Genomic DNA, 26,432 nt, shown 5'->3' with positions numbered 1-26,432 from the left:
GGGTTACTTCTTTGTAGTGAAGAGTTATTATTTCACGAATTTATCCAAATAATGAATTAAATGAAATAAATAAAATGTAAGCTACTCAAAAATATTTTAATTTAGCGTAGGACTATAACATATAAACTATGTATCGTGCCCTCAAGATGTTTACTGGGTGGCTTGAAAATATCAGGGCGAATTTCAAAATTTCCAGGCGAAGTACAGCTAAATGAAGAAATGGCCACACTGGTTCTGTTTAATTTCCGCTTTTCAACGTGACACGATGCTATATCAGGATTTCGGGGAATGTAAGTAATTAATAATTAAATAAATTAATAAGGGCAGCAAATATAACTGCGATTAAAGCTTTTGTAAGGCTACTTTGCAGAACTCAACGTTGCCAAATAAAACAGTCAAGTAGAGAGTCAATGTGGCAAACCACGTGGCCGGCTAATTTTCTCTGCCTGGCATACAATTAAAAACAGTCAAATCCTCTGCATGTACATGCATTAAATTCAGTTTGTTTTTAATTATAGATGAACCCGCGCTATGTTAGACGCTCTCGTTCTGGCATTTTATAATTGGGTAAGATTAATGTCATCGCGGATAGAGAAATGTTTAGAAGGCGAACACGAGTCGCTGGTCTAAAGAAAAAAAAAAACACTTTAGCTAGTGCTTTTTACTTGTTCGCAGATTAAAACTGGTCTTTACCCAAGCATAACCCAAATTGTTTTCAACCAAATTTGCGGTGCATATTTCATCTGTAAAGAGCACATTTAAAAAAAAAAAAAAATTATCCAACAAGTTTTCCTGGATGATTTCTCATTTACTTTGTATTCTATTGCAGAAATGAAAGGTCGATGGACCTGAGCTGCCGAAATGGTCCTGTCCATGGGGCAGTTAACCGATTTCTTGTTCATAAGGTGCACTAAACTTAATGGTAATTATACCCTTGTTTTTATACTGAATTTTTTCTGTTTAAGTTCTCATTGCTCTGATGATATTTTACATTTCTGACACCTCATATGAAACGCTGTGATTCATATTATTTGTAATTAAAAACTGAAATTACGTTAATTAATTAATTGCATTCGCTACGTTAACAAGTTGTTTTGCACCTGTACTAAAAGACTGCTTCCCTATATTTTAGATCAACTTTTAAAGATTGGAAACTTGAAAATTTTGTAAAAGGTGAGTTAAACAAAAATGAAAATAAAAAATAATTCAATGATGATCACTTAAACCATTCACAGACACCATAATAAAGTTAAATCTTGATGAGCTTCTCCAATATTCTTTTGGAGTTGGCAAGTCGGAATTAGCTGTTTATGGACATTGGTTAAAAAATTGGCACTGAGTTTTATTTTTTCAAACTGTTTGGTCACAAGTATCTTAGATCGACTCATATTTTAAACATTTTTTCTTTCATGTTACAGATGGAATCCGATTTGCCTATTTTTGAATTTCCTGCTTTGCCGTATATATGTATGTTAATGCAGTGGCAAATAATAAATAGGTAAGACATTAACTTGTCGGATCGAGAAGTAACTGAAAAGTGAACACGAGTCGCTGGTGTAGAGAAAATCAACCACTTTAGCTAGTGCTTTTTACTTGTTCGCAGAATAAACTATACTTTGCCCAAGCATAACCCAAATTGTAAACCATTAAATTTGCGGTGCATATTTTAAATGCAAAGCCTACAATTAAACTATTTAGTTAGATAAGTTGATGAGTTTCTATCAGCTATATATATCTAAATAACATTTAATTTCATTGCAGATACCAAAAATGTTGATAGTGCCAAATAGATAAAACTGTTTTGGTCAGAATACCCTTGTCAGCTTCAGTGAGAAAATGGTAATTTTTATGTTTATTTTTATCACATTAAGTTTTAAATGTTCTGATGATATTTTACATTTCTGACACCTCATATGAACCACTGTGATTCACTTTACTTGTAATTAAATACTGAAATTAAATCGATTGTATTCGACTAAGTCCTTTTTGTGGCTGCCTTATTAAAACTTTTTTTTTTAATATTTTAGATCAGCACTTTGGGAGATTCTGCTTGATTCCAAAACAGAAAACCGACACAATGGTGTGATGTAAGTTAATCCTCTTCGAAACTATTACAAAAGATTAACTTCGTTGATGATCACTTAAACCATTCACAGACACCATAATAAAGTTAAATCTTGATAAGCTTCTTCAATATTCTTTTGAAGCTGGCAAGTTGGATTTAGCTGTTTATGGACCTTGGTTAAAAAATTGGCGCTGAGTTAATTTCTTGAATTTTCTTAATACATTTTGTGAAAATCAGATGAAACAAATCATTTTTTATTTTGTTACAGATGTTCTGACCCAAAGACGACGATAATATTTTTTGCACTATTTTATAAAAAAAAATAAATAAACTCAGTGTTTCTTTTATCAAAAATCGTTTTTTACTAAGTTTGCTCGCTCTCTTAAATCCAATTCTCTATTTTGTTCGGCAATCATTCGATCACCTTTGGACTTCTTACCAATTCCCAACTTTGGTAGTCCTCGATTCAATCCCTCTAGCAAGACGCAGGCCTTACAAGGCTGCTGCGAGGAGACAAACCCGCATCTGGAGCACGTACCGCGTACTGGCTTCTTTACAGTATCCTTAAATCTCAATTGCTCGCCCGAGTAGATAATATCCATAATCACCGATGGACGCACTTTTTCCAAATCCTTGAGAAATGCCCTGGCATGACCGCGGTAGGCATTCGGGGCAAATACGCATTCAGTACTGAAGTAAACCAGCTTTTTGTAGTGGGCATACATTACAATGTCCTTCTCGTAGCTATACTTTAAAGGTTTTACGCGCGGAATAGAATCTTCGCCACTACCTGTTCGTATGTCTGTGCAGCGCCTTAGACGAGCTGTGTCGCCACGTAGAATATTCATTAAAACTGTCTCTGCGATGTCATCGGCATTATGACCAGTAGCTATGCTATCAACTTGCAACAGCTTGGCCCCGCGATCCAGAGCCTGGCGACGGAAGACGCCACAGAAGGTGCAATTATTGCTTCGACCAATTTGTGCCACAATGCGATCCATTGTCCATCCGTAGAGCTCCTCGTAGGACAAAATTTTCAATGACATTTGGTAATCATCCCGATTCTGTTTGACCGTCTCCAAACTGTCATCCCGATACCCAGAAATTCCCTCGTCAATAGATAACAAAACAAGATGCAATCCATAATTGTGTTTTTCATTCAGCAACTTTAGCCTGGAATAAGCAGTGTAAATTTTGGATTTCATTTAATGAGTATTATTACTCATAAGTACTTACACATGGGCTAACACAGTGGAGTCTTTACCTCCACTTGCGGCTACTGCTATTTTCTGGCCAGGCTGAAATAATCGGTTGGAACTGATCGTGTGATGAATTTCCGCCTCAAAGGCCGCAAAGAAACATTCCTTGCAGAGGGCATCGCCTGTTTTCGGTCGCTAAAATTTCAAAAAGTTATAATTAATTTTATGAAAAACCGCAACTATCGCTGAAAATTACCCTGAGAACTGCTCGATTGCCGCACTGAGATTTGCAATACACTGGCATATCAAATGTAATTATTATTATTCCAAAAAGCGTGGTACGAGAATGGACATAAGCAAGACAGAAGATAACGTAATGTGTGTTATTGTGACATCAATAATAATATGTCTTTTTATGACGCAGATTAGCATGCCTTTGCCATAACGTTAAAAACATCGATTTTCGCCAAATCCATCGATATACTGATAGTGCCACCTCTAACAACCAATGAAAAACAAGCAGCTTCGATAACAAAACAAAGGGACAATGAGTAAGGAATCTAAAGCTCTGATCAAGGAGATTCGGGAGACAATTAAATTGGCCAAATATGCTGATGCCATCCACAAGTGCCAGCGCTTGCTAAAATCCGATCCCAAAAACAATGCTATAGCTTATTTATTGTTGGGCGCCGCATATCAAAATGTAGATAAGTCGGAGGCGGCAAAATATCTGAGGAATTCGATTGAGCACACGGAAGGACCGCCTACAGTAGCCCTACAAGGATTGGCGAATTGTGCCCCAAGCTCAGAACTGCCCGAAATTTATGATAAACTAATGGACCTAATACCGTAAGGTAGTCTCTTTAGAGGGATTATATTGCATTCATTTCGTTCTTTTTTTAGGGAGAAAGCATCGGAATATATGGAGAAGCTGTATGTATTGTCCACCCAAGATGTCAAAGTAGCAGCCGATTGTTTTCAAAAATTCCGAAACAGAGCTCAAAATGATAGTGGAAATAGTCATTTTTCTAAAATTCAGGAATATTTGGGTCGTATTTGGTATAGCCAAGGCTTGGTTGTAGCTGAAGACGACAATGAGCTGGTAAATTGGTTAGAGATCATATTAATACTTTCACTGATTTTTTTCTACATGCAGTACAAAAGCACAATGGAAGCTTTGTTAAAAATTTTTGACGAAACTTCCCAGAGTGCCCTTTATAAAAGATATCTTAAATGGCTTTACAAGCAAAGGGATTATGCATCGTGCATCCGCAATGCCTGCCAAATGACGATCACACACCCGAAGGATGTTTATGGATATGAGTGGATATGCAAAACATACTGCGAGAACCATGATAAACCCGATGCAGACTCAGCGATATGGATGAAAGAACTGAAGGAGCCAATTCAATCATATGCCAAACAGCTTTTGCAGTTACATTCGAAATCAAACCTTGCCCTGCTGATCAATGCTTTTGACATGTATGCTAAAAGAGATTATATCGCGGCAAGGCAGCTGGCTCAACAGGCTCAGGAAAGTCATCCCGGCTACGCAGTAACAATCAAGCTCTTGATCCGCATTTATATTAAGTTAGGTGCCCATAAAATGGCTTTGCTTATGTGGCAAGAACAGGAACAAAGGCCGTCCGACTTGGCATATGTTGAGTGTCTATCATATGAAAGGGATGAAGAAAAATTACGAGAAGCTGTTGAGCTACTCGAGAGATACGAAAAAAACTGAGGAGAATGCGAAAATTTTAGCTCGGTATATGAATCACAGTCCTAACCTAATTCCAAATTTCTAAATTAAAAAAAAAAAACTTTGCAGTTGTCTCTTTAAATTGGGCAAGCTGGAACAAATAAAGGAATTGCCCCTAGATGAACTGACCCAAGCTGAATATCTACTGTAAAGCAAATAATGTTGGGTCAATTTACACTTGATTAAATGCATACATCTTCTTTCAGATCTCCAGAGGAAGCAATTCGAGTAATTGGCCAGCCCGAATCATTTCAGCAACTTCTTCTCTGTGGCAAGCTTTACTTAAATTTGGAAAACTATTCAGAAGCCCTGAACTGTATGCTTAAAGCCACTCGCTTGAGTCCCAGTGCGGAATGCTTTGACTATTTAGGTCGCATTTACCAGGCTACCCGAGACCTAAGTCGAGCGCGAAAATGCTTTGAAAAGTGTTTAAGTCTCAATCCTCTAGCCGAACAGGCAGTAGACGCCTTAAGTTTTATCTATCAGCAACTTGGAGAGGAGGATCTTAATGAGGCTCTTCTAATCAATACTTTGGGACTTTTAGGTGCCGATCAATCGTCCATTCGGCTACAGTATAAGTTGGGACTGCATTTTCTACATGTGAAAAAATTGGATAGTGTATGGTCATTTATGTAACGAAATCCTGTGGTATCAACTAAACATCTCGCTGTCTTCCTCTCTTTGTTTAGGCTATTCAATGCTTCCGACTAGCCATTAAACATGACTCTCAGTGTATGGTCTACTGGGAATCACTAGGCGATGCATATGCGTCTCGAGGATCCTACAATTCAGCCATACGTGTCTTTCAACATATCATGGAGCTAGTGCCAAACAATAGTTATGCCTTGCTTCAAGTAGCGGTGATCAAGACGGTAATCTTACTCATGATACCATTTTGTAATACAGATTGACCTAAACCTATTTGACTTATTTTTTGCAGACTATTCGAATGTATCCCGAGGCCATAGAGGATTTCAATCAGCTTCTCCATCAGCATCCAAAATACTTGCCAGGTTTGAGGGGCGCAGCCGAGGCTCACATTGGTCTCGCTTCCAATTTAAAGTCTCAGAATCTTTATGGCCGAGCCAAACAAAATCTCCAAATGGCTGTCGATTATCTACAAGAAGCGTTTCTACACTCAAAAGAAGCTTTAGGCATGGTCTGGCTGTGGCGTTTGACTGCTACCGTGTTTGTCCAAACAGCCCAGTTACCTCTATCATTGGCAAATTTGGATGTAGCTGGAAAGTTGGCCAAGTGGGATGAAGATGTGGAAGAGATCGCCTATTTGTCGCGCAAGGATCTTCTGCATTTGGCCAAGCGTTTCTATTTTCGTGCCTTAAAAATACAACAGAACACTTACCTCTGGTATGAGCTCGCTTTCGCAAACTACCTAAGTGCCATCTATGTTCCTGAGGAAGCTAAAACTTATCTCGATATGGCATCCAAGGTGTGCAAGATGGCCATTAAGGAGCGGGGCAATCGCTGGCAAAATTGGAATCTTTTGGGCGTTATCCATATGCAGGCGTCCTTGGAAAATTTGCCCCTATCGCAGCATTGTTTTATACAGGCCGTGACCCTAGAACGGAAATCGTATACAGCGTGGACTAATCTGGGTGCACTCTATATACGACTAGGTAACATAAAACTGGCCAATGAAGCCTTTAAACGTGCCCAGCAGTCCAGTCCAATGTACCCAAATGCCTGGATCGGTCAAGCCATGGTGGCCGAAACGATTGGAGAACTGGAAGAAGCATTCGATCTGTTTAGACATTGCCAACAGTTCGAGTATCAACCTGAAGCGGCTATGGGATTTGCTCATTGGGTTTGCCATGTACTCTCCGATCCTCAGCTATCCGCGAAACCACACAATCGTCATGCCATTCAGCATATGCATGCGGATGTCTCTGCTCTAGATGCTATCAACTGGTGCGAGCAGAAGATCATCAGTAAAAGTCTAGATTAAGCTCATTTTAATTTTCTCATCCCACTCTAGGTATGTCCAGAACGAAGAGAGAGAAGCTAGTGTTCCGGCTCTCACATTTCAGGGTTTCCTATATGCCCGCCAACATTTGTATCAGCAGGCTATTCAATCCTTCACCAAAGCATGCCAGCTATGTGAACCTGGTCCAGATCGTGACAGTCTGTATACCAATCTGGGTTATCTATATTTGAAACTTGATCAGCCAGATCAAGCGGTTAATGCTCTCAATGCAGTGGCCCACGCCACATTTAAGCCAATCATTGGCTTGGCCTTGGCCTACTACAGAACAAACCACCTACAAGAGTCGTATTCAATTTATAATACTGTGCTCGGGCAGAATGATCAAAAAGCATCAACCATTCTGGTGGCCATGGCATCAATGGTTTATTCGTTCCAAGGTGAAGCGGACACGAAGACACTGCTCTATCAATGCATTCTGAAGCATGCTCCTATTCAGGCTTACTACTCCGGTTGTGCTTTAGGTGTACTCCATCAGGATAATGAACTAAATCAAACCATTATTACAGAGCTAAATGCCTACCAAACCAATGAGAAATACTGTGCAGATCTGTCCTATCTGACAGCCCACTATTACCTGATAAATGTATGTTTTTGCAAAAAACACTTCAGAAATGCTTATAAAGTTGTTCTCGTTTTCTAGGATGGTCCCCGGCAGGCATTGAACTACCTTCAAACTCGGGTGCGCATGTTCCCACATTCTGCTGCGCTTCGCAAAGTCCTCTTAAAATTTCTCCTGGATTACTTTCCAAATGATCCATCGATGATAAAACCAACTTCTAATATGGGATTAATTGCATTGACTTTAGGACACCGCAGTTTGGAATTCAGGTAAAACACTGTGAGATTAGTGGCAGTTTAAAAGGATTCGGAACAAATATTTATATCTCTTTCAGCATTAAAGCTAGCGAAGAAGCCGAGACCACAATATTTGCAAGTCAAGCAGTCCAACCTGTGGACAAAGCGCAGTCTCTCAAGTTAGTGCAGAAAGCTATACGGTTAAATCCAATTAACCCGCAAGCCAGACAGTTACTTGCTACATACAAAATCTATTAATAAATCAAAAATATGTGTATCATTTGTAAATGAATTTGACACAAATCTTTACTTTATATTTAGGATGAGTCAAGAGTTAACACCGTTTAAGGATAACACATTACATTGCATCCATAAATACTTACATACATATATTTAAGAATATTACATTTTTATTTCAACACATTTCGGAAGATAGTTTGTTGAAATCAAACCGCAGCGGATTATTTTCTTCTGAAAGTACACCTATTGAGTAACAAAACCCTAGTTAGGTTTTTAAAGTGAGCATCATTTTCAGATTATCTTTGAGTACGTCGTATGAACTAACTATGACATGTAACTATGTATATGTATGTAGATTTTTGTTATCCATCCGACCGAAATCATTGTAGAAATTGCAGATATAGTTTTTGAAGAAATTATAATTAAAAATGAGTGCAAAATTATTTTAAATCAATTTAATTTAATCTTATTAGTTTTAACTAACCTTCTAAATTCCCTGTGGGCGATAAATGGATCGCAAGGTAAAATCCAATCCAAATTCAAATACTTCAAAGTAGTACATTTTAAAATTTTAGCGCCTAATAAATATTATTCGATTTTTATTTTTAATACATTTTTCGATTGAGATGTATCGATACTTCATGTAAATGCAAAAACATCGATAGAACCATCTCCACTCTAGAATGGAAGCCATGTAAAACACAAAGTACGCGAGAATTTGTGCAAAATAGTGAAAATATGAATGAAAAAGAGGTGAAAAACACAGAAATGATAATCGCAGAAACCTAAAGTTCTTTATGGGTAGACATAGTAATGTTATTTCAATGAGTACGCCTGCTTTAGGATTGCAACTGCATTTATAACTCAGCCCCTTCCCCTCTCCGACTTGAACTGCGCCTTGCATACCTACAAATGAAAAACCTGCTGAATTACAGTTAGACACTGAAAAAAGCTGCAGTTTGGAAGACAATTAAAAAAGAACGCTACAGCCAGCCCAGAGTGCAGAGAAGCGGACGAGTGAAAGAACGAGAGCATGGAAAACGAATCTGTAAAGTCAGAACACAGTGGACGCTCAAGACGCTCTCGTAATCACAACAACAATACCAGCGGGGGAGGAGGCGGAGGTAGTGTAAACAACGGCTATCACAGGGATAGGGATCGATCACGTCACTCGCATCGCAGCACCCACTCATCTAAGTCGGGTGGTGGTGGCGGCGGTGTCGGCAAAGGATACCAGCGGGGCAGTGATATGGCACCTTACCAGACAAGCGTAAACATGACGGGGGATGGTGAGAGCCGGGATGGTCAGGAGGTGATCGAAGTCCAAATTCTACCGCAGGATGAAAACTGGGGTGAGAACACGACTGCGGTAACAGGCAATACCTCCGAGCAGAGTATATCCATGGAGGACGTCAACAATATGTGGCATCGCGAGAATGATAAAGGATTCGGATTTCGATGCCGGCGCTATGTGGAATCAAGTTTTTATTTTCTGCTCGGCTGTGCTGCTTTTTTCTCGCCGGTTGCCATGGTGGTAATGCCGCACATTGGTTTATTTTCCTCGGCCTTTGATCATCCAGAATTAACCCAGACTAGGCGTACCCAGCTGCTAGCCTGCAGTGAGCAATGCAAGGGCCAGCTGGTCTCCCTAGCTGCACGCTTGCTGCTCCTGGCGATTGGACTATGGGCTGTTTTTATGCGAAGAACTGCTGCCACAATGCCTAGAATATTTCTCTATCGCGGGATTGTACTGCTACTCGTGACGATTTGTACTTTTGCCTATTGGCTATTTTATATAGTTCAGGTAACCAATGGAGCACGGATTGTTGTGGAGACTGATGCCGTTGACTATAAATCTCTAGTTGCTTATGCCACAAACTTCGTTGATACTCTGCTCTTCATCCATTATGTGGCTGTAGTATTGCTGGAATTGCGCCACCAGCAACCTTGCTACTACGTCAAGATCATCCGCTCTCCGGATGGAGTGTCCCGCTCCTACATGCTGGGCCAGTTGAGTATTCAACGTGCTGCCGTCTGGGTATTGCAGCACTATTATGTGGACTTTCCGATCTTCAATCCCTATTTGGAACGTATTCCGATCTCTATATCCAAGTCACAGCGTAATAAAATTTCCAATAGTTTCAAGTATTATGAAGTGGACGGCGTGAGTAACTCGCAGCAGCAGAGCCAAAGTCGAGCCGTGCTCGCGGCGAATGCACGTAGGCGGGACTCATCCCACAATGAGCGCTTCTATGAGGAGCATGAGTACGAGAGAAGGGTTAAAAAACGACGGGCTCGTCTGATTACAGCAGCAGAGGAGGCCTTCACTCATATCAAACGGATTCACAACGAGCCTGCACCTGCACTGCCTTTGGATCCACAGGAGGCCGCCTCCGCCGTGTTTCCTTCAATGGCTCGGGCCCTTCAGAAATACCTGAGAGTCACACGGCAGCAGCCGCGGCATACTTTTGAAAGCATTCTTAAGCATTTAGCGCACTGTCTCAAACATGATCTGTCGCCTAGAGCTTTCCTCGAACCTTATCTAACCGAATCGCCGGTGATGCAGAGCGAAAAGGAGCGTCGATGGATTCAGTCCTGGTCGCTCATTTGCGATGACATCGTTTCTCGACCGATTGGCAACGAGTGCACCTTTCAGCTAATTCAAAACGATGTCTCTCTTATGGTTACCGTGCACAAATTGCCGCATTTCAATCTTGCCGAAGAAGTTGTCGATCCCAAGAGCAATAAATTTGTGCTCAAGTTGAATTCAGAGACATCCGTATGACACCAACAGAATTCGCTACACCAGACGCAGCAACAGCCCTCCTTAATCACTCCCACGCATAGCAATCAAACTCAATCGTCGTATTTGCATGTGTTTGTCTGAAGAAAGCTTGGGTTTCAAAAATAGATTTAATTGTATTTCACATTTTAACATTCAGTACTTATGTTCATTCAGATCAATTAATATTGGTTCATACTTTTTCTAGAAATACGAACATATCACGAGCTTGTCCTTTGACACTCAATCGTAAAAACAATGCAGCTCTTCATCCATTTGATTTCCTATAAACATTTCAAATATTTTTTAAATCAAACTCAAAACGTAGCAAATAAGAAATTAAAATACTAAGTTAAGAAAGAAAGACTTGTGCAAAGGGTGTGTCATTTCTCAGCACTATTGCTGGGCGCACTCTTGGCGCGATTCACTCCCTAAATCAAATAAGATCGCACAATTGTAATCAAAAATGAATCCTAAATATTGAGCCAAGTTCCAATCCAAAATAGACTACTCAAATGTAACTCTAAACTCGAATGCAACATATGACAAATAAGGTTTAAGCAAAGAGAGACTGCCTGCATTTACACATATACATAAATATATATACATACATATATACAAATTGCCAACAAATAGAGATCAATAATCTTATCCATGCATACATCAAAATATGTATTTTTAGATACAAAATTTTCAATGTATAAACCACTACTAGTACTCGAATATAAGTAATGTATGTGTGTTCCAGTGAATCAAACCAATTTATTTAAACCTTTAAATATTAATTGCATACTTTATATCAACTTAGCCAACTTTTTGCTTAAGCAATTACATTTTATTTCGTTTTTCTAGCTAAATGCTTGTTTTTATTCGATATAAGAAGTACTCTATACATATTACGAATCGACAATTATCAGAAGAAAACGCAATTTTTCATTACAATAACCATATTTGAATTTGTTGTATTAAAACAAAAATCGTAAAATAAATGCACACACAACACTTTTTTAACCAGCTTTAATACAAACAATTTTTGTTTTTGTTGGGAAACTCGAGGAATGATTGACATGTGTCTGTGTACGTCATATGGAAGTATGCCATATTATAAAGTTTTTGCATTAGGGACATACCATCCCTTAAGATCTCTGGATCAAAACCTGGTGGCAGACTTTATCTCGGATTCTATCACCATATAATATAGCTCCAGCAGAGAGAAGTGTCAAAAACAGCCATTATCAAATTGTTAAGAACAACCAATTAACATAAAATTGAAAACTTAATAGTTTAATATATTCGTAACGTAGAATGACCGTGACCTCTTGGCCATGGAGACTCAATATTTTTGCAGATGCAACCATTTATTTCTTATATGTAAGCAAAATCGATACTACATACACATAAATATGTGGTGTATTCATAAGCTGATTGGAAAACTCAGATTATAGACAAATCAAAGGCAGGTATTAAGTGGAATTTAGATTTCTCATAATAATTTGTATATACCTATTTGGCACTCTAATTTCAGCGATAACCATTTCAAGTGTAATTGATTTGAGTACTTGTGTGTTCCATGTAGGGGGTGGGGACTTTCTTATCTCTTTTCGGAAGAAAACGAGGCCACAGAACTGTTTATGCCATATAAACGATATCCCCACCATTGTTTTTACAGTTGAATGCTGTTGATTTATTTTCTTTAACTGTTATAAATATTTACTCTAGTTTAATTAAAAGTATTACACTATTACAGTTTGGAATATCAGTAAATTACAAGACAGCTTTGTCCATGGTTAACTATTTTTGGTTTTTTTGGCTTGTGCAACGTTAGTATTGTTCTGGATAACTAATTTAACAGACACACAAAATGTGCTGCCGCCATATTCGTCAATTGGTAATCTTAGTCAATTTTACGCTCCAACCCGTTTTTCTCCGGCTCGTAGAACTCTTGGACAATGGCGTCTACCATGCGCTTTAGAGTGTTCGTTAGTTTCTCCCAGTTTTTATCCTCTGGTTTGCCACACATCTCAGCGTAATATTTAATCTTGGGCTCTGTGCCGCTGGTGCGGAGAGTAACCACAGCTCCGTTCTTGAAAGTAAACGTGATCATCTGTGAACTGGAGCTAATGGGCAGGGTGGCCTTCTTGTCACTTGTACTACTGTCATAGCCAGTCGTCAGATCCCTCACATGTACTATTTCAAACTCGTCATCCAAAATTCCTGTGGGGTAGGTATTCGGCTGATCATTGTCAAAGTTGCGGAGGCGTTCGAAAATGGCTTTGATTACGGGCGGACAGTGGCAGATAAGATATGAACAAATGCTAACGTGGAAACCATATGTCTCGTAGATGTCGCGCAGCTTTTCCTGCAGGGTCATGCATTGTTTGCAGCGCAGATAACAGGCCATGGTGGACACATGTGCGGCGGCACTGATACCATCCTTATCCAATACATTGGTTGAGACCATGAAACCAATGGCCTCCTCGAAGGCAAATAGAACAGTTTTGCCAGCCGCCTCCTCCTCGATTGCTTTGTTCCCCATCCACTTGAAACCGGTAAGTGTTTCATGAAAGGTGAATCCTTCGCGTTCTGCCATTGATTTAAGAATCTTGGAACTAACTGTGCTAGCAATCATCGAGCACTTTGAGATATCTGCATCAGGATTCCGCATTTTATAGTTCTCCAGTGACCACCATCCCAGCAAAGCACCTAGTTCGTTGCCGTTAAATAATTTATATTTACCATCATCGCCAATTTCGGCGACAGCCAAACGATCTGCATCGGGATCGTTCGCCAAAATGATCTCAGATTTATTTTCCGTGGCCGTTTTAATTGATAATTCCAATGAGGTTTTCCCCTCCTCAGGATTGGGCATAGGAGTGGTCGGGAACTCGGGATCCGGCTCTATTTGTTCACGCACAGGAATAAATGGCTTGAGATTTATTTTGTCAAAAGCCGTTCGGACATAAGGATGACCCACACCGTGCATAGCCGTATAAGTAAAGGACAATTTACACTTGCCGTTCGACTCCATCAATGGACATGAAATGGACTTTTTTAGGATATCATAATAAGCTGGCACAACGGATTCGTAAGGATCCTCCAACAGATCATTGGCACAGAATGCTGAATCATCCCAAGAATCGCTTCTGGGTTCCAGGTTCTTCATTATAGCCTCTTGAATGCCTACATCATGCGGTGGAATAATCTGGGCTCCGTTGTTCCAATAGACTTTATAGCCATTGTCCTGCTTAGGATTATGAGAAGCGGTTACCTGGACTCCAGCCAAACAGCGAAGCCTCAAAATCGCAAATGGCACTAAAGGCGTGGCCACAAAACGAGTGTAAAGATAGACAAGGAAATTGTTATTCAGAAACACAATGGCCGTTAGTTCAGCAAATCGCTGACTATTGTATCGTCCATCATATCCGATGACGATGCCGCGGCTCTTCCAGTCCTCTTCGTTTGGGTACTGCTCCTTCAAATATGCGCATAGTCCTTGAGCGGTTCTGCAAAGAAAATGAGTCAGAATTAGTTTATTTGGCGAAACCTCCTCAAATTACTTACTGGATCACAACCAATTCATTCATAGAATCAAATCCAGCCCGCATACAACCCCTTAATCCAGCTGTTCCAAATGTGATACGTGTACACAGCCGTCGGCGCAGTCTGAATAGGAACAGTAATGTATCAATATCGAGATAACAGATACGATAAGCCACTTACGTGTTCCAATCTTCTGCCTTAATTGCATCCATTATCTGCGATAAGGTGCTAGGGTTTTTGTCATATTTCAGCCATAACCGAATTTGCGCATCCAGGTCCGCGTCGCCTGACAAGGCCATGGTTTTTAGTTCACATTTCATTCGCGCTATTGGAAGACTCATGGTGATTCTGAGTGCTAAGCGACGGAACTGACAAAAAAGTACCAATTTCCAAACTGTACGAAGTACACGATGTAATTTTAATTTAAAAAATATTTATGACCGAGAAAGCACTATATTTTCGACAGATTTTTCACCGGATCGCTAGGTCAAATAAATAAACTATTGACTGACAGCGCAGCTGCTATGGGATGGGCTGATTTTAATTGATAAGCCCAATGCTGGGGGTCGCCCTTTAAAACAAACATCAAGGTCAAACTTACCCGGAAATAAGCGACTTTGATAAATTATTTTATAGCCGTTAAGATATGTATGCTTATGATTTAAGAAAACAGGCTAATCGCAATTCGTCTGATCTATTCAAACTGTTCACAACAAATGGTTTTAATCTTTAACGGGACATGTATTAATAAGTATTGCAATTAAACAGGACTGAACAGATGTTCTCTTTTTTGCCGGAATCGATAAATCGATAACTGGTGATGGGTTTCTTTTTCTTCCCTTTTGGTTATGCCTTTGTGACATTAGCTGCAATTTGTAAGTTCTATAGTTTAACGAACTTTTTAAACAATATATTTCCAATGGAGCACTAAGGTGGCCCTTATTGTAAAGATAACGTTTGCAAAGACTACCGTGTTGGTTGGTGAAAGAGTGCCACCAGTGTGTAACATATGAGCACCAATCAGTAGAGTGCCAAAGAAAGAGGAAACTGCAAGGGTATGCACAATTCGGCCAATATGTATCTTTAATACTATCGCTAGCGCTGCTGTGCAATCGAATGTTGAATATTCGATTACTTAAGGAAGACTCTCTGCAGATTACTTCTTCAACGACGCTAGAATACAAATTTATTAATTTATTTGCAATTTCGTGAAAAAAAACTATTTCCAAATGGCTGACGTATTAGATATTGACAATGCCGAGGAATTTGAAGTAGATGAGGATGGTGACCGTAAGTGCAAATGCGTGTATAATATTCCATTCAGCCGGTATGATTTTACCTTTTCTTTTCCGCCTACGTTCTTGCTCACAGAGGGTATCGTGCGCTTAAAGGAGAAAGCAAAACATCGCAAGGGACGCGGTTTTGGAGCCGATAGCAACACCCGCGAGGCAATACACAGCTATGAGCGAGTTCGCAACGAGGATGATGATGAACTGGAGCCAGGTCCACAACGTTCGGTAGAAGGCTGGATTTTATTTGTAACTTCCATACACGAAGAAGCTCAGGAGGATGAGATTCAGGAGAAGTTCTGCGATTACGGCGAAATAAAGAATATTCATTTAAATCTGGATCGCCGAACTGGGTTCTCCAAGGGATATGCCCTCGTCGAATACGAAACGCACAAACAAGCGTTGGCTGCCAAAGAAGCTTTAAACGGCGCCGAAATAATGGGACAAACTATTCAAGTGGACTGGTGCTTTGTCAAGGGACCCAAACGAGTTAGAAAATCGGAGAAGCGACGTAGATAGGCAGTGGAATATGTCACGATTGCGTGATAAATAAAATTAAAATGGAAATTGAAATACATTTAACTTTAGCCTAATGGAAAGTCTATAAGCAAATGAAATAATAAATTGACTCATTTACCATAATCTTCATTAAAGCTTTACCGTACATGTACAGGAACTCTTAGTGCAAATCGTTAATGTTTGTGTAAGTCGACTGTTGTTTATCAGAACTTTGTGAAGTCGATATTCCGACATGATCCTGTTCAATGACCATTTTGTATAACTGTTTAATTCTGTAACATGTCTTTTACATAAATAGCTGTGAGTGAATTTTAACGATTGATTTTCAAGAAAAGTCAACACATACGTTGCCGTCCGCCCTCTGGAGCTTTCACTGTACGTTCTGTATATACAGGTGCTAACTTCGGCTGCGCCGAACATACTTGTTACTCTTCACTTATAGTTAGTTATGTATAACCGTAAAAATTTTAGTTTGTATGACAATAGCCTAGAAAATGACGAAGATATTGAGATCAGACACGATTCATGACTTTGCCGTTTGTATGGACTATATGGTATAGTGATCCGATCCGGCTGAATCCGAGATATTCCTCTCGTGCAGTATTTAGAACCTTACAGGATTGTAGCTTCTTCTCACCCATATGGTCGGAGATGCTTCCTTCTATGCGTTGCACACTTCTGATCATATTAATATGTATACCCTTTTTGCAGGGGTATAAAAAAGACACATTGAAATCATTGAAAATAAACTTTTAGAGAACTGACAGTAGGGATCCAACTAAGGAAATAAAAGATCAATATATATTTTTGTCAGTTCTCTGCATGTTACAGTAAACAAGAAAAAGGTAATAAGACGAGACGATGCAATATGAGCGATATTATAAATAAATAATACCAAGATTTACAATAACAAAAACTCCGCGGATTATGACCACCCTGAGTATCTCCTTGCGAATATTCTAACGACATCTTTGATTTCTTGAAATGCAAATAATACACAAGTTTGTAATTGATAATGGGTGATGAATATTTATGCGCTTAAATCTTAAATAGATAGTGGTAGACTAGGTTTCGTTTCAACTAACATAAAATAAGATACAATAGATCCATTTAATGACGTTGTTTGGCATACAAATATTTTAGGATATCGATATAGATTAATATAGACTGAGCAATTTTTGGAACAGTGCAAAATTAAAATTACAACATACAAGAAAGAGGAGAATAATGTAACAAAATGTTTGTTAGTCGTGTATATGCATCAACATATGTACCTACAAAATGAGGAAATGAAAAATTTATGAGAAGTGTTTATCTTGATTTTCACATTGGTTTTAAATCAGTCGTAATTGTGTGGTGTGGAACTTGTAGCTTAATTTTCGTTCGGTTCTTTTTGTTTGTATATTGTGAAAATAAGTCAATAAAAATCAAATGTTTAGTCATAATGTCCAATAATTTCAATATCATCAGCCAAAGGACTTTCGATTTCCGGTTTGCTTGGATTGCAAATTTGCTGATTTGAGTCCACATTAATCAATGATAATGTCATTTTGCTGCTTAGTATGACCTAAGGATAGAAAAGGATTTATAGATCTATGCATTTTTGTTTGTACATACATATGTGTACAGGACTTACAGCTGGTTCTTCAGATGAACCGTTAAGCTCAGCATCGTAGACCTCTTCGCGTTTGATTTGAGAATCGGCTACCAAAATCTGACCCTCATGCGCCAAAGCCCCTTCCAAGTAAATTGATTGCGGTTCGGGTAAACTTTCATCCAATTTGGACTGAAAATTGAATTTTTTGTTTGAAATTCGAGTACAATATCATAGAGCGGATATTGTTTAACAATAACAATACTTAATCGTAACTATAAATAAATAGCGACACCCTGCATATATATAGATTGCAACTTTAATCGTTATATGTTTGTTGGTATTGCCGTGTTTAACTTAGGACTGAAGCTATGGAGCATGGGGCACTAAAAGGCAACACTTACATGTTCGCTTTGTGCTGTTCGGAAAACAGGAGTTGGAGGGCGTCCAGCATTCCATTTTTGGCCGCCCTCACAACTGGCTGTTAACTCCATGCCCAAAACCTAAATCGAGCTAAATTTATTACAAATGCACAAAAAAAAATTGCAGTAAACCACGCACTTACCATCATTTCTCGTTCAGCGCTAATGTCCCGACGTTTCTGTTGAAGTGGCTTAGATGATGTTTGGGGTGATCGCTCCTGTTCCTGTTGCTCATCCTGGTCAATATTTGTATGCCCATTGGAAATGTTTTGCTTGTCTAATGGTTTCCTGTTTTCGTTGTCGTTTTGCTATTGAGTGGAAAAATGCAAATTAGATTTGGCGATCCTAGGTATGGAGTATTACAAATGCAACTTGGTCTGCAGCGCAAATTGAATTAGAAATTGTTAAAAATAAATTGTAAACAAAAAGATTTAATAACATCAGAACATACAACGGAAAGAAAAATACAAAACGGGAATAAGTCTTATTAGGTTAATGGAACAGAAGAACAAAATAAATACAAAATTTAAATATTGAATGTTTGGAAACGATTGCCGTTTGGGGGACCCTTCTTCCTGTTAACGGCCATACCATCTAACCTTATTTAAATCAGATTCAGATTGAACTTGACTCGTTGCCCTCATCGTTGCCTGCTGATCGTCATCTCGAATATTCAATTGCTCATCGGCAGCATCGATTAAGCCTTGAATGGCCGTTACAACTATTTCATTCGAAAATTTTCATATTTGTCGTTTTTTGGTTTGGTCAAAAATGTACAAATATTTTACATGGCGAGAAATGTGAAACAGAAATGTTTTTCATATTTAGAATGTTTGTAATCTTTTGTTTGTTTTCAGCATACTATACTATGTATACATACTATATAGGATATGAGATGATTTTTGGTTTTATTATTCAGCTGTGCGTTTAAAATGATTGTTCAGAGAGAAACGACTAAGAAAGATTTCGATTTAAATACCGATTTCGATTTGATTGAATTTGAATTGTAAAATATGTCCCCATCATAAGAATTTAGTAAACAGACACACACTTACACACAGAGAGATAGATAGATAGATAGATAGAAAGTGAGAGAGAAGATGTGGGTGTGTGTGTATTTAAGAAGGTTAGTAGATAATTGGCAGACGACGAGCACAAAGTTAATAGATGTTATTTAATATGACAAAAGTGGGAGATCGACTCCATGCAAGGGGAGCAAAAAAAATCCATTCCAAAGAGGGTCTAGTCTACATATTGCTTAAAAATCAGAAGTACTTAGTTCTTGATCTGTGATTTTATTTCGGATTTAGGATATTTTGTATTTTTGATTTTTCTTTTTTGTTTTTTTTTTTTCTTGTTTGTTTAGAAATTTGTCTGCCTCTTGAGAAACTTCATGGCTATCATCTTGGAAAAATGAAAATTGTAGAGAAATCAAAAGATTAATGTGAAGAGAACGCAGCGAATCAAAAGTATGTGTAGGTAACTAAAAAATGGAGGGATACGAGACATATGTATACATAGAAATGGGGGGAAATGATGGAAAGAGGGCGATCTTCTGGCTGGCTTTTGAGGAATCTAACCTTTGCCTCATACTGATCCGTGTTCATTTCGGCAATCAGCTTGGCCATGGCTCGTTCTGTATCCTCGAGTTTCTTGCGCAACTTTTCTATTTCCATCAATTGTTCGGTTTCCTTATTAAACATGGTTTTCTCCACCTCGGCCAAGGATTGACGTTGTTGCTGCTGCTGTTGCTGCAAATTTGTGGCCACTTCGGTGGCCGACAGGCTGGCATTGTAGAGCTCCTTTGTGCCATTTGAGCGCCTTCCTTTTGCCGCTGTGCTGGCGACGATTCCTAGAAATTGGCGTACGGATTTTTGTTTTGTGGTTTTCATAAAAATTCGGAAGCAAAAACAACAAGGATAAGAACTACGAACTAAAATACGAGCATGTATTTACAAAATGTGTCGGTATGTGGTTGTGCCTAGGACAAATAGTGAACTTATTTTGGCGGGATTAGTATATATATATTTTTAAATACAACATCGAGACATATATAAGACAAAAAATATATATACGTTTATGTATATACTTGAGCTAAAACCAAGTGAGGGGGACATATTTCAAAACTCAAGACTCAAATTTCGATTTCAAAAGAGTTCAATACAAACTTAATGGACTTCAAAACTGAATCCCGGCTTACTTGTTTGATGTTCCCGCCAGCCTTTCATTTTCAGCATGGATGCGAAAAAAGCAAAGAAAATACAAAAAACGAAGTGGTTTTCTTTTGGTTAGCTTTGATTTTGTGAGTTACGTGTGGGGTGTATCGATTATACAGTAAAAAGAGAATTTTGTATCCTTAAATATATATATTTTAACCTTAGGTCATGACTCACCCAATTTCGTGTTACCCAAATCCTCCACTTGGCTGTGGTTAGAATGGCCAAAAACCTCCTGACGGAAACTGGGATCGGTTGGGGCTGGTCCATAGGGTGCATTTGGGACCTGCTTCTTGAACGCAATCTAATGTGGAGCACGAAAGTTAACAGAGCTTATTAAACGAATACCACGATATATGTATGCTTTGTAGCAATCCACCTTCATAATGGTATAGCCAAAGAAGAGAACAATTCCAATTGTGTAAAGGGGCATAAGGAAACCCATGCCACCTCCACGCTGCTGAGCCGGATGATGCACTGCACCTGCACCCATGGGTGGTCGCATTCCAGGAATGGGTCCAGGCTGATAAAAAGAGAAAGTGAAAGTGAGGATTGAGAGGATTGTTGACATTTGTGGCCTTCCAGATAATTTTAATATATTTCTTTGGTAATTTCTTTATTAACATACAATAATGCTTAAGCGATCAGACAATTAGTTGATATTCACATTAAGGAAGAGGAGGAGTAAGAGAAAGAGATAGATTTGGGCAGATAGAAATAGAAGGGCCCCAGAAAAGATAAATGGAACTGGCGCACTAAATTTGGCAAAAGTTCAATATGTGTGTACAATATTTTGTTAATCATTATTGGGTCCTCTCCCAACATCCCGCATCCCACCTTGCTTTTCGCTTTTCTCCTTTTCTTTATTACACACGTAGTTACAGTGTCAACCCGTATAATAAATTGGCCTCCCTTTTTACAAAAACATAACTTTTTCTTGGACTCTAGGGCGTACGTAAATGCATCTTTAATTAATCCTCAACTGGTTGGGATTTTACTGTTCTGCCCATGGATGCTCAACGATCATTGGCCGTTCATGCGAGTATTCACTGTTTTCATCTATTGTCTGTATGTATTTGTGTTTGCTTGTCTTTTGCCTTCAATTTGCGTGCAGTGTCATAAAAACAAAGCCCAAATCCAAATAAAATAAACGTTGGCTATTTATAAATGACGTCTAAGCGAGGGCGCTGATGTGAATTGCGGATATGCGGATGTATGTAGATGTGAATTTGTGTGGTTGTCGGTGTCTCATCCCCCTCATCCATCACGAGATAGAGGCGAAGGTGAAGAGACAAATATTTTTCAGTTTCTTTGACTCACCCGTCCATCAACAATTCGAGGCGGCGGATTGCTTGGAGAATTTTTGCGCTCAACGATGGGTACAGTGGGCGTGGCTGGGATGGCCCGTCCACGCTCTCTCATGGCCTGATATATCGATTCCGGATGCAAGTGGGCTGGTCGCTCCTGGCGCAAACCTGACGGCATCGAAGGTAAATATGTGAGTATGATTTAGACTTTTTTTCGAGATGACAAACAGCAAATTGCAGTTAGATTCGGTTGAGTAAAGAGTTTAAAGGGTAATGAAATATTAATAATTATTTGAAATAAAGAAGCGTGGTGGGGGGAAGAGTGAGATTTGCTCTTCATTTAGCCGCCAACCTACTTATTTCGCCCGTATACAAATTGATTTGTTTGCGATACAAATGGGGACCCACAAATGGTTCGGGATTCGGCTTCGATGCATTCAAGAATTCCTCACGGTCAAGCACGACATCGCAACAGCCTGGTTACAATATTAAGGTTTAACCCGGGAACATACATACACGCACACACACGAACAACATAAATAATATTAAATAAAAGTAAAGAAATCATAAAATATCAATGTGGTCACAACAACAAAATGATTTTAATATTCGAATACCTCCTGGCCCTCCGCCTCGGGGATCCTTGATATTTGGCTTGACAGTGGCTGGGCCAAACATCATGGGATGGAAAACTTTGGGCCACAGAATGGCAATGCAACCAATGACCGTGACTATGATGAGTGCCGTCTTTTTGGAAGTCATGGCCTCTTCCACTCCGCCTCCGCTGGAGCTAGACGATGGAGCAGACCGTTTTTTTATTGCTGTGGACATAATGATTTAATTCGTGTTTTCGATGATATTGTTCCTCTATTGTGCTTCGTGGTTAATTTGTATTTTTATATTTTAAAGCTAAAACGTAAGGCAACTTTATCTCGCTTCTTGCTGATAAGTTGTTCCTGCTCTGATCAGTTTGGTTGGTTGATTCGTGGTTAACTTTGACGTTGGCTCATTTTGTGTTATTTGTTGTTGTTTTGTTTGTTTAAAGCATCATCTGAAAGATACACAGATATGGGTACAACCATATACTAAATATATATAATTACATTTGTAATAATTATTATCATTAGACTTAGTTCACTTCACATCACTAAACATTTTTTTTTTTTTGGTTTTCAAATTTTTATTACATAAATAGGCAGTCCCGCGATTTGATGTTTTTTTTTTTTTATTATTTTGTTTATTTTTAGCCTCTACACTATTCGGTTTTTGCTTGGTCTGTCTGTCTCATAATTCTTGATAGCAATAATTTTCTTTCTTTAAATTTTCTTTGCCATTTTCCTTCACAATTAATGATCGCGTAAACATAAATAATATCATCAAATGCTGCTGCTTCTCCAAAACACACACTTTCCAATATAAATATCTATGTGGAATATAGGAATATAATATAGGATTGTCAGTTTGACCAAGAGCTGGCGGGCTGGGCGCACTGTGCACTGACTGCTTACGCAAAGTTCGAATATTGTTCCCGAACTGGTCGCTGGTCGGGCAAAATTATATTTTCAAACTATTAGCGAATTTTCACAAGAAAAAGTGTTTTAAGCATGGTCGAACTCCCAATACCCTTTTGGCTGAGTTTACTTAAATGCAGCGGCAAGCATTAATCAATTTGATCAACGTTATGTGGTCCAGTACACTTAAATATTACATTAGGCAGTAATTTACCATCTTTCTTTATGAGTCGTAAACTTTAAATGAAAATTAAAATGCCTTTCGCATCTGAAGGTTAGCCAATAAGAATAGCCAAGAGACAACCGACAAATCTCTCTTCATAATCTTGCCGTTAATATAAAAATACTAATGTGTGAGGATGAGCACGGCGACAAAGTGCACCGGTATTCCTAGCTGGCGTTGGGGTTTGATTTTTGTATAATTTTTTATTTCATTGGATCGTTGCTCTCTTGGCGAATTCGCTGAAACGAAACGCTTTTACTCATTTCGCTTTCGAACCCATTCACTTGAGGCGAAAGTAAAATATAATAATAAATGTTTTATTTCTTCTCTCTCTCTCCGTTTCCCACTCCCCACAACGGGCTTTAAACTTAACTAACTTTTTTTTGTTGGAGGCGGTGGGCGGCACTTTGGTAATTAAGTCGGCAAGACGAATGAAAAATGTAGTCTCGTGTCCAGCGGTTTTTCTTAGTTTTCGTTATTTATAGACTTTATTTTTGTGGTATTGTAATGCTGGGTTCAATGTCAACTTGTGCACACATATTAAAATTTTTCTTTTTGCAGCCTTGGAACAAAAAATGTATAACTTCTGTTGCCAGTTTTGAATATGTACATATATGTACACATATATTCACATACATACATAGATGGGTAACATGTTAACTTATGTACATATATTGTTAAATTCAAACTGCTAGTTGTCGTTTTTATTTATTTTGGACTACAACAATATTTTCATTGATTTTTCGGGGAACGGATGGCATTAACGGTGGATGTGAAACAGAGATTCGTTCTGGTAGCAACCAACCCCTAGAACAGCTGTTTTACAGCTGCCACAGGCATCACGGTTTAAACTGAATGGCCTTAGAAAACCGGCACAGGACAAATAAATAATGGTTTTGTTATTTTTTTTATTTGTTCAGAGAAAACACTTTTTCAAAATTCTACATTTATTCCATTTCTGAACAATTTAAAGTAATTATTTTTACAAATTTGAATTTTGTTTCGTTATTGTTTTTTGCCATTCGCACTGTACGATTTCGCTGTGACTGGCGAATTTTTCGGAGTGATTTTCAAATTTCGAAATTCGGGAAATTCGGCATCATCGGTATGAGTTGGCTTGCTCGATGTTGGATTCGAATCTGGTATTGCCGAACAAGTTCGCGCCATGTTCAGTGTTGCCATTTTGGCTTATTTTAAGGATAAATGTTTACTACTACTACTCGGGCCCAAAACGCGCTTAAACTACAAATTTTGGTATCAAACGAAAGAGAAAAATTCCACGAGCACGACCTCAGGTGCGCCTTGGCGATTTATTTCGTAGTTTTTGAGTAATTAACAAAATAAAAATTAATGTTTTTATCGGGACTATAGCTAAAAGTAGCTGTTTCCGGCTAAAAAAAAGCTGTTGAATTGTGAGATGGTGTTACCAAATGCCGAATTTTGGATACTCGAATACGCGGGCTTTTTTGAATCTTTTGTTCGCACTATTCTCAACAAACGAAAATATTGTTGAGTTTACAATATTTCTTGATTTTATAGAACAAATATAGTTTAGAATATGCTCTGGCAGCCGAATATTCCTCGACTTTAGAGTTTAGATTAAAATATTTGGCTACCAGGACGGTCAAACAGCGCGCCAAATAAAAAATAGCGTTTGACAACACTGAAATCTAGCTTTACCCGATTTTTCCACTTTTCAACACTGAAACCTCGAGTAGTAGTAGGGTAAATATTTACTACTACTCGAGATTTCAGTGTTGAAAAATCGTGTAAAGCTAGATTTCAGTGTTGTCAAACGCTATTTTGACCGCCCTGGTAGCCAAATATTTTAATCTAAACTCTAAAATCGAGGAATATTCGGCTGCTCTGGCAGCCGAATATTGTATTCTAAACTATATTTGTTCTAAAAAAATCAAGAAATACTGTAAACTCAACAATATTTTCGTTTGTTGAGAATAGTGCGAACAAAAGATTCAAAAAGCCCGCGTGTTCCAGTATCCAAAATTCGGCATTTGGCAACACCATCTCAAAATTGAACAGCTTTTTTTAGCCGGAAACAGCTACTTTTAGCTATAGTCCCGCTAAAAATATTAATTTTCTTTTGTTAATTACTCAAAAACTACGAAATAAATCGTCAAGGCGCAGCTGAGGTCGTGCTCGTGCAATTTTTCTCTTTCGTTTGATACCAAAATTATGTAGTTTAAGGGCGTTTTGGGCCCGAGTAGTAATAGTAAACATTTACCAAATGTTATACACCAAGTGTTTTTATAGTTAGCTTATTTTTAAGCTTTTTTTTTAAATGTTTGGCCTATTCTAGCTTATTTTTTCCTTAAATCTAGCTTATGGTGACTCTAAATTTCTGGCAACACTGGCCATGTTACATTTATGTACCTACATATGTAAGTGTAAATTATCTGCAACATTTATAAGCTGCAAGCGATCAAAGTAAAAAAATAGTAAATTTTTAAAGAACTCAAAAATTTAGTGTTTTTTTTTTTTTGCATTGAAAAAAGGATCTTACATTTTTCTTAATCATTGTAGTGAATTTTATGTTGGCGAGTAATCTTACTATAAGATCATTGACATACTCAAAGTGGTGTAAATTTCATGCGCTAAGAATGGAAAAAATGGGTTTTGGCGTAAATTTAATTGGGTCTATCCTTCACCTGTTCAGTTTGTCGTTTTTGCTTCGAAATTGTCAGTTTTATACCCTTGCAGAGGTTTTTATAAAATTGGTCAGATGTACATATGTAACGCACAGAAGGATACGTTTCCGACCCCATTTCTTGGCTCCTAAATAACTTAATAGAATAATTTTTTCTGCAATTTGTTGGTTATTGTATTAAGATAATGAACCGTAAGAATGGTCAAATAAAAGTCCGCTTTTTTGGGGGGCATATATTTAAGACGTTTTGATATCTTTTTTTTTATACTTGATCTGCTCCAGGTAATAAAAAGTACAGAAAAAA

The 26,432-nt window shown here is 38.4% G+C and overlaps 6 protein-coding genes, 1 long non-coding RNA gene and 2 other non-coding genes across 34 annotated transcripts; 6 read left to right on the top strand and 3 right to left on the bottom strand.

Annotated features, from left to right (window-relative positions):
* Window positions 1–61: 61 nt before the first annotated feature.
* LOC137575570 (uncharacterized) lies at window positions 62–2,419 on the top strand. 2 transcript variants are annotated; one of them, XR_011032194.1, is made up of 9 exons: window positions 62–76; window positions 147–290; window positions 519–567; window positions 830–922; window positions 1,133–1,173; window positions 1,419–1,498; window positions 1,762–1,839; window positions 2,028–2,087; window positions 2,334–2,419. It is a non-coding gene; the product is annotated as an uncharacterized lncRNA (long non-coding RNA). The 2 variants fall into 2 exon arrangements; XR_011032195.1 differs by lacking the exon at window positions 519–567.
* LOC137575636 (small nucleolar RNA Me28S-Gm3255) lies at window positions 971–1,052 on the top strand. The gene has a single exon (XR_011032211.1). It is a non-coding gene; the product is annotated as a small nucleolar RNA Me28S-Gm3255 (small nucleolar RNA).
* On the top strand, window positions 1,877–1,958 carry LOC137575638 (small nucleolar RNA Me28S-Gm3255). The gene has a single exon (XR_011032212.1). It is a non-coding gene; the product is annotated as a small nucleolar RNA Me28S-Gm3255 (small nucleolar RNA).
* Ctu1 (Cytosolic thiouridylase subunit 1) lies at window positions 2,288–3,692 on the bottom strand. Its single transcript, XM_068288161.1, has 3 exons — window positions 3,521–3,692; window positions 3,302–3,459; window positions 2,288–3,238 (listed from the first exon to the last, which is right to left on the bottom strand). Exons 1-3 carry the CDS (start codon window positions 3,566–3,568, stop codon window positions 2,413–2,415), a joined length of 1,032 nt encoding a protein of 343 aa, XP_068144262.1. The 5' UTR covers window positions 3,569–3,692; the 3' UTR covers window positions 2,288–2,412.
* A 7-nt stretch (window positions 3,693–3,699) lies between these two features.
* LOC137575564 (tetratricopeptide repeat protein 37) lies at window positions 3,700–8,503 on the top strand. Its single transcript, XM_068288155.1, is given in 11 exon segments — window positions 3,700–4,113; window positions 4,168–4,366; window positions 4,421–4,996; window positions 4,998–5,029; window positions 5,093–5,170; window positions 5,230–5,641; window positions 5,713–5,895; window positions 5,964–6,949; window positions 7,017–7,608; window positions 7,666–7,853; window positions 7,919–8,503. Coding segments are annotated over 11 exon segments (3,708 nt in total). The 5' UTR covers window positions 3,700–3,811; the 3' UTR covers window positions 8,079–8,503.
* Window positions 8,504–8,735: 232 nt separating this feature from the next.
* Vang (Strabismus domain-containing protein Vang) lies at window positions 8,736–11,872 on the top strand. Its single transcript, XM_068288007.1, has one exon. It carries the CDS (start codon window positions 9,094–9,096, stop codon window positions 10,843–10,845), a length of 1,752 nt encoding a protein of 583 aa, XP_068144108.1. The 5' UTR covers window positions 8,736–9,093; the 3' UTR covers window positions 10,846–11,872.
* A 627-nt stretch (window positions 11,873–12,499) lies between these two features.
* Window positions 12,500–15,175, bottom strand: Pgm2a (phosphoglucomutase 2). The gene is made up of 4 exons (XM_068288063.1): window positions 14,984–15,175; window positions 14,563–14,776; window positions 14,404–14,505; window positions 12,500–14,345 (listed from the first exon to the last, which is right to left on the bottom strand). The coding sequence occupies exons 2-4, from the start codon at window positions 14,721–14,723 to the stop codon at window positions 12,737–12,739; spliced, it is 1,872 nt and encodes a 623-aa protein (XP_068144164.1). The 5' UTR covers window positions 14,724–14,776; window positions 14,984–15,175; the 3' UTR covers window positions 12,500–12,736.
* A 334-nt stretch (window positions 15,176–15,509) lies between these two features.
* tsu (40S ribosomal protein S12 homolog tsunagi) lies at window positions 15,510–16,313 on the top strand. The gene is made up of 2 exons (XM_068287868.1): window positions 15,510–15,672; window positions 15,754–16,313. Exons 1-2 carry the CDS (start codon window positions 15,612–15,614, stop codon window positions 16,188–16,190), a joined length of 498 nt encoding a protein of 165 aa, XP_068143969.1. The 5' UTR covers window positions 15,510–15,611; the 3' UTR covers window positions 16,191–16,313.
* An 879-nt stretch (window positions 16,314–17,192) lies between these two features.
* On the bottom strand, window positions 17,193–24,241 carry RIC-3 (RIC3 acetylcholine receptor chaperone). Of its 25 annotated transcripts, none has more exons than XM_068287812.1 (12): window positions 24,104–24,241; window positions 22,347–22,780; window positions 22,086–22,205; window positions 21,743–21,897; window positions 20,802–20,945; window positions 20,600–20,726; window positions 20,407–20,427; window positions 19,787–20,058; window positions 18,350–18,514; window positions 18,189–18,287; window positions 17,827–17,976; window positions 17,193–17,757 (listed from the first exon to the last, which is right to left on the bottom strand). In XM_068287812.1, exons 2-12 carry the CDS (start codon window positions 22,558–22,560, stop codon window positions 17,626–17,628), a joined length of 1,599 nt encoding a protein of 532 aa, XP_068143913.1. In that variant the 5' UTR covers window positions 22,561–22,780; window positions 24,104–24,241; the 3' UTR covers window positions 17,193–17,625. The 25 variants fall into 25 exon arrangements, 21 of the variants coding, with proteins under 21 accessions (XP_068143913.1, XP_068143915.1, XP_068143914.1 ...); XM_068287814.1 differs by lacking the exon at window positions 24,104–24,241 and adding an exon at window positions 23,841–24,017; XM_068287813.1 differs by lacking the exon at window positions 24,104–24,241 and adding an exon at window positions 23,455–23,601.
* Between the last annotated feature and the right edge of the window lie 2,191 nt (window positions 24,242–26,432).

The sequence above is a fragment of the Drosophila tropicalis genome, unplaced genomic scaffold (genome assembly GCF_018151085.1).
Source record: "Drosophila tropicalis isolate 14030-0801.00 unplaced genomic scaffold, ASM1815108v1 contig_573, whole genome shotgun sequence".
Lineage (NCBI taxonomy): Eukaryota > Metazoa > Arthropoda > Insecta > Diptera > Drosophilidae > Drosophila > Drosophila tropicalis.
This window is presented reverse-complemented; position numbering and strand designations above follow the sequence as displayed.